This window comes from Struthio camelus, chromosome 25, assembly GCF_040807025.1.
Source record: "Struthio camelus isolate bStrCam1 chromosome 25, bStrCam1.hap1, whole genome shotgun sequence".
Lineage (NCBI taxonomy): Eukaryota > Metazoa > Chordata > Aves > Struthioniformes > Struthionidae > Struthio > Struthio camelus.
In genome coordinates this window covers 579,157-592,115 of record NC_090966.1, presented here as the reverse complement: position 1 = coordinate 592,115, position 12,959 = coordinate 579,157, and the positions used below count along the sequence as shown (strand labels likewise).

The 12,959-nt window shown below is 58.7% G+C and overlaps 1 protein-coding gene across 4 annotated transcripts; it reads left to right on the top strand.

The window, feature by feature from the left end:
- Nucleotides 1-3,817: 3,817 nt before the first annotated feature.
- On the top strand, nt 3,818-10,245 carry LOC104150856 (myosin light chain kinase, smooth muscle). 4 transcript variants are annotated; one of them, XM_068919285.1, is made up of 11 exons: nt 3,818-4,080; nt 6,046-6,186; nt 6,629-6,716; nt 6,863-7,066; nt 7,362-7,579; nt 8,085-8,208; nt 8,285-8,437; nt 8,671-8,791; nt 8,885-8,975; nt 9,391-9,522; nt 9,747-10,245. In XM_068919285.1, the coding sequence occupies exons 2-11, from the start codon at nt 6,168-6,170 to the stop codon at nt 9,992-9,994; spliced, it is 1,398 nt and encodes a 465-aa protein (XP_068775386.1). In that variant the 5' UTR covers nt 3,818-4,080; nt 6,046-6,167; the 3' UTR covers nt 9,995-10,245. The 4 variants fall into 4 exon arrangements, with proteins under 4 accessions (XP_068775386.1, XP_068775387.1, XP_068775388.1 ...); XM_068919284.1 differs by having other exon boundaries at nt 3,884-4,080; nt 6,626-6,716; nt 9,747-10,238; XM_068919286.1 differs by lacking the exon at nt 6,863-7,066 and having other exon boundaries at nt 3,831-4,080; nt 6,626-6,716; nt 9,747-10,238.
- The last annotated feature ends 2,714 nt before the right edge of the window (nt 10,246-12,959 follow it).

Genomic DNA, 12,959 nt, shown 5'->3' with positions numbered 1-12,959 from the left:
TCTGCAGCCCGCCCCTGCAGCGCCCTCGCGCCCCCCAAACCGGCCCCCGCACGTGCCGCCTCCGGCGGCGCCAGCGCCAACCGGGGAGCGGAGCCGGGCCAGGGCAGGCCCCGCCCACACCCCGGAGCGCTGGCCTGGCCCCGCCCACCAGCCGCGCGCGGGGGAGCTTGGCCCCGCCCACAGCCTTTCCCGAGGGGCCTGGCCCCGCCCCCAGCCGTTGCACGAGGGTGTGGCCCGCCCACACTAAAGCGTACCAGGCCCCGCCCCATCCCACGTGACCACGCCCCATTCGCCCCGCCTGTGGCTGTAGCCCCACCCACCTCGAGGCCCCGCCGCCGGCCACCTCGGCCAGGCCCCCACGGGGGCCCTGGTGCCCCCCAGGTGTCTCCCAAGTGTCCTCGTGTCCCCTCCACCCCTCCATGTCGCCCCAGGTCCCCCGTGAGCCCTGCGTCCCCTGGCCCCAGTGCGCCCTCATATGTCCCCGTGTTTCCCCGTGTCCCCAGTGCCTCCCGTGACTCCTGTGTCCCCCTCTGTCCCCATGTCCTCTGCTTCCCCGAGGTGTCCCCTGCCCTCTGTGTGCCCCATGCATCCCCGTGTGCCCCTATGTGTCCCCAAATAGGGCATCTTGATCAAATTCTTTATTTAATCCGTAAAACTGCTCATTTTCCTCCTGCCCAAAGCCGCCCGCCGGGCAAGGGACCAACGAAAGACGCCGGTCCCTCCGGATGAGGCTGGAAACACCCACATCAAGCGGGACCCCTCCGCCGGGTCACCGGCAGCCCAACGCCAGCCATCGGCCTGGGAAACATTCGCCGCGTTTGTGCTCAGTGGTGGCGGGAGCGAAAGCCCAGGTGACAAACCCGCGCCGGTCGCCTGGCTGCCCGTCCTGCTCCGCGCCGACGCTGCACAGCCCGGCAGCCCCGGAAAGCTGCCCCTTGGAGGTCAGCGTCCCAGCAGGTGCCGTTTATTCTGGGTGGTTTATTGTATTCACGCAGGCACAATGTAGGGAGCTGGCAGGTCCCCCCACCCCCCGCACGAGTCAGGGTGTCGTACCGTTCCCCAAAAAGCAGGGCACATGCCTTGTTTCCCACCACAGCCTCTCGCCCCAGGCGGCCTTTCTCCAAAAGCTGAAAACTCACTCGCTCGCCTCTAAGTGACGGGTGCAGAGCTCTGTGCAGCTGCACTCTGTGGCAATGCCTGTCAGCGCTGCGTTATTCCGGTGTCGTTTTCGCCGCTGCTGGGTGCCGTAGAAGCAGCGAGGGCCAGCCCGAGGGGGGTGGCGAGGAAGCGGGTCATTCCCGGCCTGAAACACGGGCAGCTCATCACCACCCCGGCACGAGGGACCCCGCGGGCACGTCTGTCGAGCTTTAGCCCTTGGCCAGCCTTGCTGGTGAGCTTTCTGCCTTGGGGCAGCCCTGCTGCTCCCAGATTTCAGGGTGCTCGTGGCTCCGCCGCCCTCCCGGAGGCCGGTTCGCAGGGAGCTTCCCGAGGCGCCCGCGCAGGCTGTGCGCCCCGACCCCACGCGCAGCACCCTGGCCTCTGCAGCGCCTTCGCGGCACAGCGGCGCAAGGATACAACCAGGTCGGCGTCCTGCACGGGAGCAGGGGCATGGGCCAAGCTCAGGGACGTCCCCGTGGTGGGACCACGGATAGGGGGCTGGGCTCAGGGACGTCCTCTTGGTGGGACCAGCAGCATGGGCCAGGCTCGGGGATGTCCCCATGGTGGGACCAGGGACACGGGGCCAGGCTCGAGAACATCCCTGTGGTGGGACCCGGGGCATGGGCTGGGTTCGGGGCCAGCCCTGCAGAGGGAGCAGTGCTTGCAGGGCTGTGCCAGGTCCAGAGGCCGTTCCAGAGGCTGGGGCTGCGTCTTGGCGCAGGACGGGAGCCCCAGGGCGACCGGGCAATCCCTCCCTTCTCCCTGCAGACCCCAACCCCGCTATGTCCTCATCCAGGCCCTGCTCCCCCTGCTGCCCCCACTGCGGGGCTGTCCCCTTGCAAGAGACCCCTGGGGGTGGCAGCGGGGTGACCACGCTGGATGGCAGCAGGGCTGGGAGCCCGTCACCGCACTGTCGGGGCCTGTCTGCCCGCTGGGAGCGCAGCTGGGAGTCAGGATTGGCGCGGGCCGAGCAAGGCACTCTCCACCCCGGCGAGAGCGGGTTTCCCCTGTCTTTGCCCCCAGCGAGTCGCCCTGTGCCCGGCACTGCTCAGTGCCACGGCTTGCCCCCAATCTGCCTTTGAGCTCCCGGTTTGCAAAAGTCAGACCAGCCTGAAGGCTGGGAGCAGGCTCCCCCAGCAAGGGGCATCCTGAGCATCTCGCCCCTCCGGCACGGGGCTGGGTGTGCCCGGGCGAGCCGAGCCAGGCGGTGAGGGGCTGCAGCGCTCCCCGGCCCGGCAAGAGGGGCCGGATGGCGCGGGCTGTGCCGGGACCCTCCGCAGGCTGCTGGCTTCGCCCAGCATCGCTGCCCCCGGCCGCTTCCTTCCCTCGCGGAGCGGGCAGGGGGCTGAGCCTTGCTGGGCTTCGTTCAGCCTCGCGCAGCTCCGTGCACGTAGCACACCACGGAGGGAAGGGGCTGGCAAGGCTTTGGACACCCAGCAAGAGCTGTATTTGCCCCAGCAGGGGTGTGGGGGGGGTTTAACCTAGAAAAAAAACCTGGAGGTTTCAGGTTGCCACCAACAAAACTCCCCCTGGGGTTCCCAAATCCTGCAGCCAACGTTTTTCTCCAGCGCTTCGGTTCAGGCGAGTCTCTGCTGTGGCTCCTCCTGGCAGATGGAGACAAATTGATCAGAGAAGCAGGAATTAATGGTTGCCTGGGTGCAAGCGATAATGATCTAATTACTTTTATGAAGTGCAAACAAGGTACGGCCCTGGCCAGTGCCGTGCTGCCTCATGTTGCAGGTGGGCTGCTTTCCCAAACCTGAAAGTGAATAAGCACAAAGGAGAGGAAAAATGTAAGCCAAGCGATGCCGACGGCATTTGGGAGTCAAGGCTAAATCTGTTTCAGTGCTTAAGGAACAGCGACATCGCCCAGTCGTCCTCGGCGGGTCCCGGCAGGCTGAGCTGTGCTCCGGTCACAGAGGAATTAAAGGCTGCAAGCATCAGAAGTGCCACCAAGACAGTGCAATGTCAAGCAAACAGGGTCTTTTATGAGCTTTCAGGGAGATCAGAGATACCGCTGATAACTTGTATTAATAATGAAGGGGTTTGCAAGCTGGAAGTTTTTTTTTTTTCCCCCTGAGTATTCTGATTTAAAGAGTGTTCAGCAAAATCTGAGCTTAACAAAACCAAGGGCTCGATGCGGTGGGGGGGACGGCCGCGTTCTCCTGCAGGGCGTTCCCCGCTCGCTCCTGCAGAGACCTGTTCTTGGCCCACAGCTCTCCATTAGCTTTACCAACCACCTGGAAAAAACAAACAAACAAACAAAAAACCCACCCCACAAGAAACTGGCCTTGGTGGTGGCAGCCGCCCGCTTCCTGCGCGGCTGGTGGCGGGAGCGCGGCGCGGGGGGGGCTGCGGGGGTGCCGGGGCGGCTGCTGGCACGGCCCGCGTCTTCCCTCTCTGGCCCTGCGCCGGCAGGCGATGAGAGCCCCCCGCGGTGGGCTGGTGACAACCGCCACCGGAGCTGGGATGAGGGCCAGGCCCAGGGGCCGGGGGCAGCGTGGCCCTGGGGCCCTGTCCCCGTGCCGACCGGGCCCTGGGCTGGCTCTGGCGGGACAGAGCGGCGGCGCGCGGGTCTCCGGCAGCGCGGAGGCTGGGCCGTCCCCGAGCCGGCCATCGCCCACGTCCTCCACGCACGGTCGATATCCCGGCGGGGCCCGGCCGAGCTGGCTGCGCGCGTCACCGAGCGGAGCCGCCGCTGTCCCCGCGGCCGCTGGTGGCCCTCAGTGCCATGCCGCGGAGCCGGGGCAGGGCCGGCAGCCCTGGACTTTGGGCTGAGCGGCGGGAGCGGCGGCCGCGCGTCTCCCTGCGCCGGCAAAGTCCCAGGTCACCTCGGCCCCAACTGCGCCCGGCGAGCTCTGGGCCAGCCCAGCCGTCCCCAGCCTCGGGGCGAGCGCTGCGACCCCGTGCCGGCGCCCGCAGGTAACAACGGCCTGGGCTCCGCAGGGGCTGCGAAACGGGGCCGGCCGGGGGCCACGGGCGGGATGGGCCCTGCTGTGCAACCTCTGCCCCAGCCGCGCGGGTCTGGAGGCCCCTTTGGGGGAAATCCTGGGCATTTCTGGTTGAAAGTGGGGAAACTGAGGCACAGCAACATGTGCTCAGTGCTAGCCTGGCTGCAGAGCCCAGTTGTCCCGCTCACTTGGGCACCGCCTGTTCCCGAGGCCTTGGGGCCAGCCCGGGAGAGGCTGGAAAACCCTGGAGCTGGTGGAGAGGATGCTGCCAAACGCCGGCACCCGGAGTTTTGGCCCCAAAGGGCCACACCTGGGCTCAGAGGGGGTGGGAGGTTTGCAACCTCGCTTTCCCGTTCATCCTAGCTCTGTTGCAAACCCCTTCGTCTCCCCGTGCCCAGCACAAGGCAGAGCTCGCCGCAGGACAGCGGGGGCAGCCAGGGCCGAGGCAGGGTTTGCTGGGAGAGCAATGGCTCTGGCGGGACGCAGGTGGAGCTGGAAATAGGGAAGCAGTTCGAGGTAGTCGGCAGCGTCGTGGGTATCCACCCAAGGGTGGGGAAGAGGAGGTGGGGCTGTGCCACCTGTGGCTGGCCGGGAGCACAAAAGTGGAGGTGTCCGTACAGAGCCTGAGTTTAGCTTCTAAGCAGCTCTGAGGTCTGTATTGAAAGGGTGATAGGGGCTCTGCCTGGGTAGGGTTGAGAGCTTTGCTGCTGCTGCCGCCACTGCCTTCCTGGGCTGTGTAATGAGGTGGGTCAGGCCTCTGCAGAGCCCTGTGTGCTTTTGGCTGGGCTGTATCTCCAGCTGAAACCTGCCTATTGCAGACCCAAAGCCCCTGTTCAGACCCTGGGTGGTGCCCAAGAGGGTGTTGGGTGGTTGGGACCCGGCCTGTGGTGATGGGCAGTGGCTCAGGGAAGGCCGTGGAGGTTGTGTGATGTCTGTGCCGGGAGATGTTTATCCCTGTGCCTGGAAAAGGAACAAGGGGAAATGCTCCATTGCCCCTGGAGAAGAAAGAGAGGAGAGAGTGAGGGCTCTTTCTTGCACTGCTGCTCTGGTGCAGAAGAGATGCTCCTGGCTGCATCCCTGTCACCAGACAGGCTCTCAGTCTGAGAGGAGTCCTCATCTGGGCCACGTGTCTGCAGGGATCCCCTATGTCAGTGTCTCCCTTTCCTCCCCAGCTCACTCAGGACTCTGGCATCTAAGTAGTGGCCTGGCAGGACGCAAAGGATCAGGGACCTGTGACCTGCTGGTGGCCTGGGACAGGACTGGATGGCAGCAGATCAGCACTGTGGCTTGGCACTTGGGCTCCTCTGCCTAGCACCCTTGGGCATCGCTGCTCTGTGCTCTGACCTCTCCCTGCTTCTCGAGGACACATTGGGGAGGGGCTGTGTGTGAGGACTCTTTCTAGGGCTCTTTTGCCCTAGAAATACAGCTTTTTCTGGGGATTTCCTGGCTGATACAAGAAGAGGCATGAGGAAGGCTGTGGCTTTTAGCCAGAGGAGGTACTGCTCCTGGAAAGAGACTTTTTCCTATCTGAGGGGAAAGGGCTGCTTTAAACTCGCTTCCTGCTTCTGCAGACTGTGAGGACTTGGCCCAGTGTATCTACTAGGTCTCTTGGGGTCCATCAAGATGTCACCGTTTGCAGCATGGGGAGGTCAAGTGAGGTTGGTGGAGGAAGGTGCTCATGGTCTCCTGCCTCTGTGGTGGAGGCACAGAGAAAGCATGGACCTCTGCAGGAGCTGTGGCTGAGGTGCAGAGCCGGAGCCAGCAAAGCCTAGGGATGCACTGAGCAGGCAATGCCACTGGCCTGGCACCAACATCCCAGCTGTGTCATGGCACGGCTGGTGTCTCAGGATGTGACAAAAGGCCAAGACCGCTCCAGGGCTGTGCAGCTCTTACAAGTCTGGCACCGCATGCTTGTCCTTGTGTCTTCCCTTTGCAGAGCCCAGGGAGCAGGTGGAGCAGTTACACTGGGAGTCTCCTGGCTGCTGAGATCCCAAGGTCACATCCTGCTGTCCTGGCTGTCATCCCTGGCCCAGCACCCAGCAAGGAGCCAGCAGCACCATGATGTCCCAGACGGAAGGTACAGCTGAGCCCCTGGTCTGCCCCAGGATGGATGCAGCACACATATCAGGACCCTTCTGCTAGTTGAACTTCCAACTTGGTGCTGATCTCCTGTCCTGATCCATTTAAAGCTCTGGCCTGGGCCCTGTAGCCCCTTTCCTTGAACTCTTAGCCAGCTCAAGCCTTTGTGAAAGGCACTTCTCACCACAAACTACTGAAATACTGTGACTACAGGGTGCAGGACCGCTCTGGGGGCACATGCTGCAGGAGCACCCCATCCCTCCAAGTCCCAGCCACAGCATGCAGGAGAACAATGAGACTCGAAGGAAGTGGCATGGATATACTGGAGGAGTAGAGAAACTAGGACTGGGGAAGTAAAGGCAGCTGGTTTCAGCTGTGTGTGGCTTGGGCTCAGCTCCCTGCAGGACCTGTGCCCAGGCTGCCCCTCTCTTTCCCAGCAGGTGAGGAGGCTTTTGAATACTGTGATGTTACCATCAACAGCCAGGAGAAGGCTTCGGATGTGTATACCCAGCTGGAGAAGCTTGGAGAGTAAGTTGGGGTCCCTGCATCTCCTTTTGCCCTGAGATGGCAGTGCTGGGCTCCATGGGGCAGGGCTCCCAGGCCAGCTCTAACACCAGGCAGGATGCAGGGCAGTTGCGACAGCTCCCCCATCCCTTGTGCTTGTTCTGTCCCAGGGGGAAGTTTGGGATGGTGTACAGGCTGCAGGAAAAGGCCACCGGGAAGATCCGGGCTGGGAAGTATTTCCGGACACGGATGCCCAAAGAGAGGCAGGCGGCTCGGGCAGAGGTGGAGCTCATGAACCTGCTGCATCATCCACGCCTCGTGCAGTGTCTCGCTGCCTTCCAGAGCCCTGAGGAGCTGGTGATGGTGATGGAGTAGTGAGTAGGGGAGAAAGCTGAGTGTGGGGTCAGCAGAGCCTCCTCTGGGCCCTGCTCTGGGTGCTGGGTGTAACCAAGAAGAGCATCTAAGGTGGGAAGAGGTCTCTGCACCTGGGGCCCTGGCTTGGGGAGGTAACATAGATCAGGAGTCAGCAGACCCTGGGGGACACAAGCTCTCCAAGATGTACCCAGAGTGCAACCTGCAGGGCTCTCCCATGGCATTTCCCCTCCCTGGGGGCTAGCAGACCCCTGTGGAGACCCCAAGATCTTGACCCAGTCCTGTCTGCTCCCCCAGCATCGCGGGCGGGGAGCTCTTTGAACGGATCGTGGATGACGACTTTGAGCACACGGAGCCCAGCAGCATCCAGTACGTGCGGCAGATCCTGGAGGGGCTCCAGTACATGCACAGCCAGGCCATCGTCCACCTGGACCTCAAACCTGAGAACATTGTCTGCGTCAGCCCGAGCAGCCACTGGCTCAAGATCATCGACTTTGGTCTGGCACGGAAACTGGGTGAGTGCGGGGAAATACCTGGGCGACGGGGGCAGGGACTGCTGCCATCACAGACCTGCCGCAGGGCCCAATCCAGCAAGATTAGCAGAGACTTAGGTGCTTCCTGCATCCTCCTGCATGTGCCTCTAGGGTGTGCAGCCCTGTGGCACTGGATCAGGGCCCTTCCCAGTGATCATAAGATTCGCCAGGAAAATCTGTTGCCAGCCCCTCCTCTGATGTGGGCAGTCCAGAGTCCCTGGGCCCAGCTCTGTGAGTGCTCAGCACCAGAGATCTCCTAGGAGAGCACCAAGACCTGCAGTGGACACTGGGAGGAGGGGGGGCAGTTCCACCTGGACACCAGGGTTTCGTCTCCCCCTGGCCCAGGCAGAGCTGGCAAGGCAGGTGCCAGTGGCTGGCAGCGTGGCCAAGGCACGTGGGCTGCTGGGGTCGAGCTGGGCTGCCTCAGGGAGAGCCCAGCTGGGGAGGGACCTCTGTAGACCTGCCCTAGTCTCTGTCTTCTCTGCAGCTCCAGACAACCCTGTGAAGGTGCTGCATGGGACCCCTGAGTTTATGGCTCCAGAAGTGGTCTCCTTTGAGCCTGTGGGGTTCACCACAGACATGTGGAGCATTGGTGTAATCTGCTATATCCTGTGAGTGGCTTTCTGTGGACAGCAGTTGGGGTGGAGAGGGCTGAGCCACCACTGACGTCTGGTACTGCTTCTTCAGGTTGAGTGGTGAGTCCCCCTTCCAGGGGGAAAATGACATGGAGACGCTGAGCAACATCACAGCTGCCCAGTGGGAATTTGAGGAAGAGACCTTCTCAGAGATCTCCCAGCAGGCCAAAGACTTCATCAGCCAGCTGCTGCAGAAGGATGCCCGGTAGGACCTGGGGACTGAGTGTGGGACATATCCCTGTGGTTAGAGATGGAGCTGAGCTAGGTTTTGGGGAGGGGAAGGCCAACCCTGGGGCCAGTGTGCCCTGCCATGCTGAATGCAGTGCCTGAATGGCCCCTGCAGGCTGCACACCTGTGCCCAGAGCTGTTCTCTGGGGCTGTGTCAGCCTCCAAGGGCTTGAACACAATGGAGCACCCTGAACTGCTGTTTGCCTCCAGGTGCCGGCTCTCCAGCAAAGAGGCTCTGTTGCACTCCTGGTTGCAGCAGCCAGCACCCAGCAGCACAAAGGTGCTGTCAAAGGAGAGGATTAAGCAGTTCCTGACTCGTCGCAAGTGGCAGGTATACAGGAAGGATGTGTCTGGGGTAGGGAGCTGAGGATGTCGGGCTGGGGATTTCTTCGCTGAGACACAGTGCTCCTTCCCTTCACTCCAGAAAACAGGAAAAGCCCTGCTGGCTCTCAACAGACTGACCCTGCGCTCCCAAAACCTGGACAGGAAAGCATTGGACACCCAGGATGAAGAAGGTGATTGCCCCTGCAAGCATTGACCCTGATGCACCCCACCTGCTCTCTGCCACTCCCTGGCAGTATCCTCCACCTTGAATCTGACCTGCCCCAGTGCCACCAAACACTTAGGCCCTGTATGGGCATGTGCCCAGCTAGGCACTTCTGCTCTGTGCCCAACTTTAGTGCCCCAAAGTCCTCTGCATCCTCATCCTGGAGAGGCAGCCTCTGTTAGAGCCTTCGTGCATGTGTCCAGCTCAGCAGTGCTCTGTGCTGCCTCGGCAGCCTCTCCTCCCTGCTGGTCTCTCCCAGTCCCTGGGGAGGTGATTTGATAACACCCCCTGGGTTGCTGTGATCTGGACCTATCCCTCAGGTGGAGGAGGGAGGTTTGAACACAGCTGGTGCCTCATTCGCTTGTCTGTCTGTCCATCTATAGACCTGTGCTGCAGCCTGGAAGAGGACCAAGCCTTTGCACTTCTGCCCCAGCAGGGCCCCAGCTTCTCAAAGCCGTTGACAGACCAAGAGGCGGCGGAAGGTGGGAGCATTTGTCTCCAGTGCCGCATTGAAGGTGAGTCTTGCCAGCCCCTCCCACAGCGGAGTGCAGTACCAGCTACAGCTCGGGCCAGTAAGAAGCCCCAAGCTGTGTGCGGCACCAGTAACTGTGCAATCACAGAGGCTACATGTCCTGCAGAGCTGGAAGTGCCCTGGGGTTGGCTTCTGCACCCACTGTAGGGGAGTGAGCCACACCCCTGCTTCAATGCAACTGCTCTTCCCTCTGTTACCTCTCTGCAGGTGTCCCTGCCCTGGAGGTCACCTGGCTCCAGGATTGCACTCCCCTCAAGGACAGTCCCCGTGTCCGCATCAAGTGTGGGCCTGATGGGTGCTGCAGCCTCACCATCTTGGAGCTCACGCCAAAGGATGCGGGGCGATACGTGTGCAGGGCTGTCACGGCCACAGGAAAGGTGGAAACCAGTGCTGTGGTGGCTGTGCTCCCCCAGCAGGGGGACAGACAAGGCCTTCTCCAGTCCCAAGAGAGCTAGCAGGACACTGCTGAGAGCAGAGGTATGGCCCAGTTCCCTCCTCTGCCAGGACCTGGCTGGCTGTCCCACTGTAGGCCCAGACCCCAGGACTTGCCTCTGGTGGGTGAGCTCTGGGGTTGGGGCTTCCACCCTGTCCCTGTGCTGGACCAAGGCCTTCCTGTCCACATGGGCTCCTGTGCCAGCTGACTGCCAAGCTCTGCTCACTGTGTTTCACGAGGCCAATAAAGCATGGAAAGACTTCTGTACTCCCTGAGCGGCTCTATTTTCCTAGAAGCACTTGGGGGGGGGGGGGGGGGAGGAAGAACTGCAGTTACAGTGTGCCTTCCAACCTCATCCAGAGGAGCCACTGCTGTAGAAATCAGGCTTTGAGAACCCTGGGCCTGCTGCTATTCTGGTTCTCAGGTCCTGTGAGGTTGAGCAGCCTCTGCTTTGGCTCTGGGAACAAGCTGGCTGCTGCATTCATGCTTTGCTGCTGTGAAAACTGCTTCCTGTTCAAGCTGGACTGGGAGCTGCTTTTCCCTAGCAAATGCCAAAGCCAGAGGGCTTGCAAGCATGTCCTGGTTTAAATGGGGTGCAGGAGTGTGCTCATGCCAAAAAAAAAAAATAATAATGTAGGGCAGTAAACCCTTCCTTCTCCTCCTGCATCTGCTTCCCTTCCAGCCTCCCCCACTGCATACTTCTGGGAAAATGGGGTTAGGTCAGGAGGGGGAATAAAAGGAAGGTGGTATTTTTATTAAACAAAACTGATTCACCACTTTCACAATTGCCACTCAGCCATGCATCAGAGTGTTTTGACCAGGATCACTCATGTGACACAGACAAAGCAACATCAGCTGTCAAAGCTCCTAGGTGCAGCTGGAGTGGCAACTGAATTTTTCTTTTTCTCCCAGCTTGTACAGAACCCAGCAAACGGGCTGGCAAAACAAACTTGCTGGATAGGTCTTCTGTACCCTTTAGCAGCCAGTGATCACCATGGTGTGAGACTTCTGTGGCAGAGTTTAGTGCACTGTAGCTTCCATAAATGTTAGCCAAGTGTCTGTGGCTCCTTGGATGGGGTATTTCATGGCTCTCATCTGCTCTTCTGTTGGGCTAAGAGAGGGAGGGATGCAGTAACCTTCCTGTCCTGTTAACACCATGTGGAGACAGCCAGCTGCTGCTGTCACCTGTGCTATAGCCCTATCAGAGTGCAGGCTTGACTGGTATTTTTGTGGTAAGTGACTGTTCCCTGTTCATAGCGTCAACTGCCGATGGCTGCTGTTGGGTACAAATGGTAACTGTCAGACATGCTTGTTGCAAGACCAGAGTGAGGCTCAATGTGTTGTGGGACAGGTCCTCTGCAGTGAGCTGGAGGCCACCTACTACCACAAGCCGTACAAAGACTTCCTCTTTCCTGCTCAGGGATTAGTTTCCACTGCTTACTCCATCTCTAAACCAGCAGAAGCACTCATTGCAGGACACAGCTGAGAGGCTCAGTGCAGCATGGGGCCACCCCACAAGAGTCAGAGACCGGCCAGCAGCTCATCAGTCCCAGTGCCATGGAGCCAGGGGCTGTCTGCAGCAACGGGGCGTTGGGTGCCCCCCAACCCAGCAAGTTGCAGAGCCAGACCTCGAAATGCTCTTGTTCTAGGGCCTGTGGGACAAGGGGTTTCCAGGGGAAGTCAGCCATCAGGCAACCACTGTGGTATTGCACATGGATTCATAATGCACTCTGCTCAAGGGGAGAGCAAAATCTGGCTCTACCTTTTCCCTTTGTCTGAGATATTAGATATGCTTCAGGAAAGGTAATACAGGGAGGGAACTTGCTTTGGAAGTAAGTACTGTTTTCAGCAGAAGTGGATTCACTACTAAAAAGAACCTGATGAGACAGCTGCAACAATTGGCCTTTTAGTTTCTGACAGTAGGTGCTGGTTGCATTCACGAGTCATACTGATTTTAAGTTGGAAGAGAAGTTCCTTAAAAATAAACAAACATACATATTTAGTATTCTAGCTGTGGTATTTCTCTTCTGTTTCCAGAGAAATACATAGAGAGACTGAAGATGTGCTTCTCCTCTCTTACCCAAACTGTTCCTCTTGATACTCAAATACATCATATCCTAACTTCTACCCATTAGTGTTACCTATTCAGTGTTTTCTTCATTATTTCTAAAAAGCTGATTCTGGCTGATCTAAACTCACATGTGTCCCTTGAGAACCAAGTAGAATGTCTTCAGGCTGCAAATGAAAAGCAAACACCAAGTTAAATATAATCAATCTTTTGATGGCTATTTACCATGTGACATTACCAAAATATTTCTGGTTGGGAACTATCTTACCCTTTTACTCAAACTACCCGTGACCCTGAATATCCATGCCCTGGTGTAGCCTTCTCTCTATAATCTTGCTTATCGCTTTAGGATTGCCTATATTTTACATTGTGTGTCTTGCTTCTGGCAAGCTGCTTTATGTACAGAAGGCAGTGCATCTCAGCATGTTTCTTTTCCTTCCCCTACTTCCCATAGATTAACACAGAACAATGAACACTTGTCAGTGAAAGTAATAGACTAAATAAAGAATGGAATTATACCTGGAACTCATTATAATCATAGAGAAATTCAGTAGCACTGAAAATAGAAATCCAATCTCAACTCTCTGAAGCAAAGGAATTAATAAGTGATCTTTTGATCAAGACTGACTTTCTCTAAGGTTTACCGTCACTTCAGCCATACAACTTCAGAGTACATACAAAAATCATTAGAAACCTTTCTGCCTTGCTTGAAGAGTGGTGCCTGCCTTGGAAATGTTCAGAAATGGTTCCCTTTCTTATCATTAAATACCCTCAATCCTTGTTCCTCAGAGATACGCAAGGGACAATTAGCTATCCTTGAGGTTCTGATCTTGATCCTTCTGTCCCAAGTTATCATGATTATCTAATGTTTGTTTTGAGCTACAGAACCCAGGCATAAGGTTGCTTATTTAGACATGCA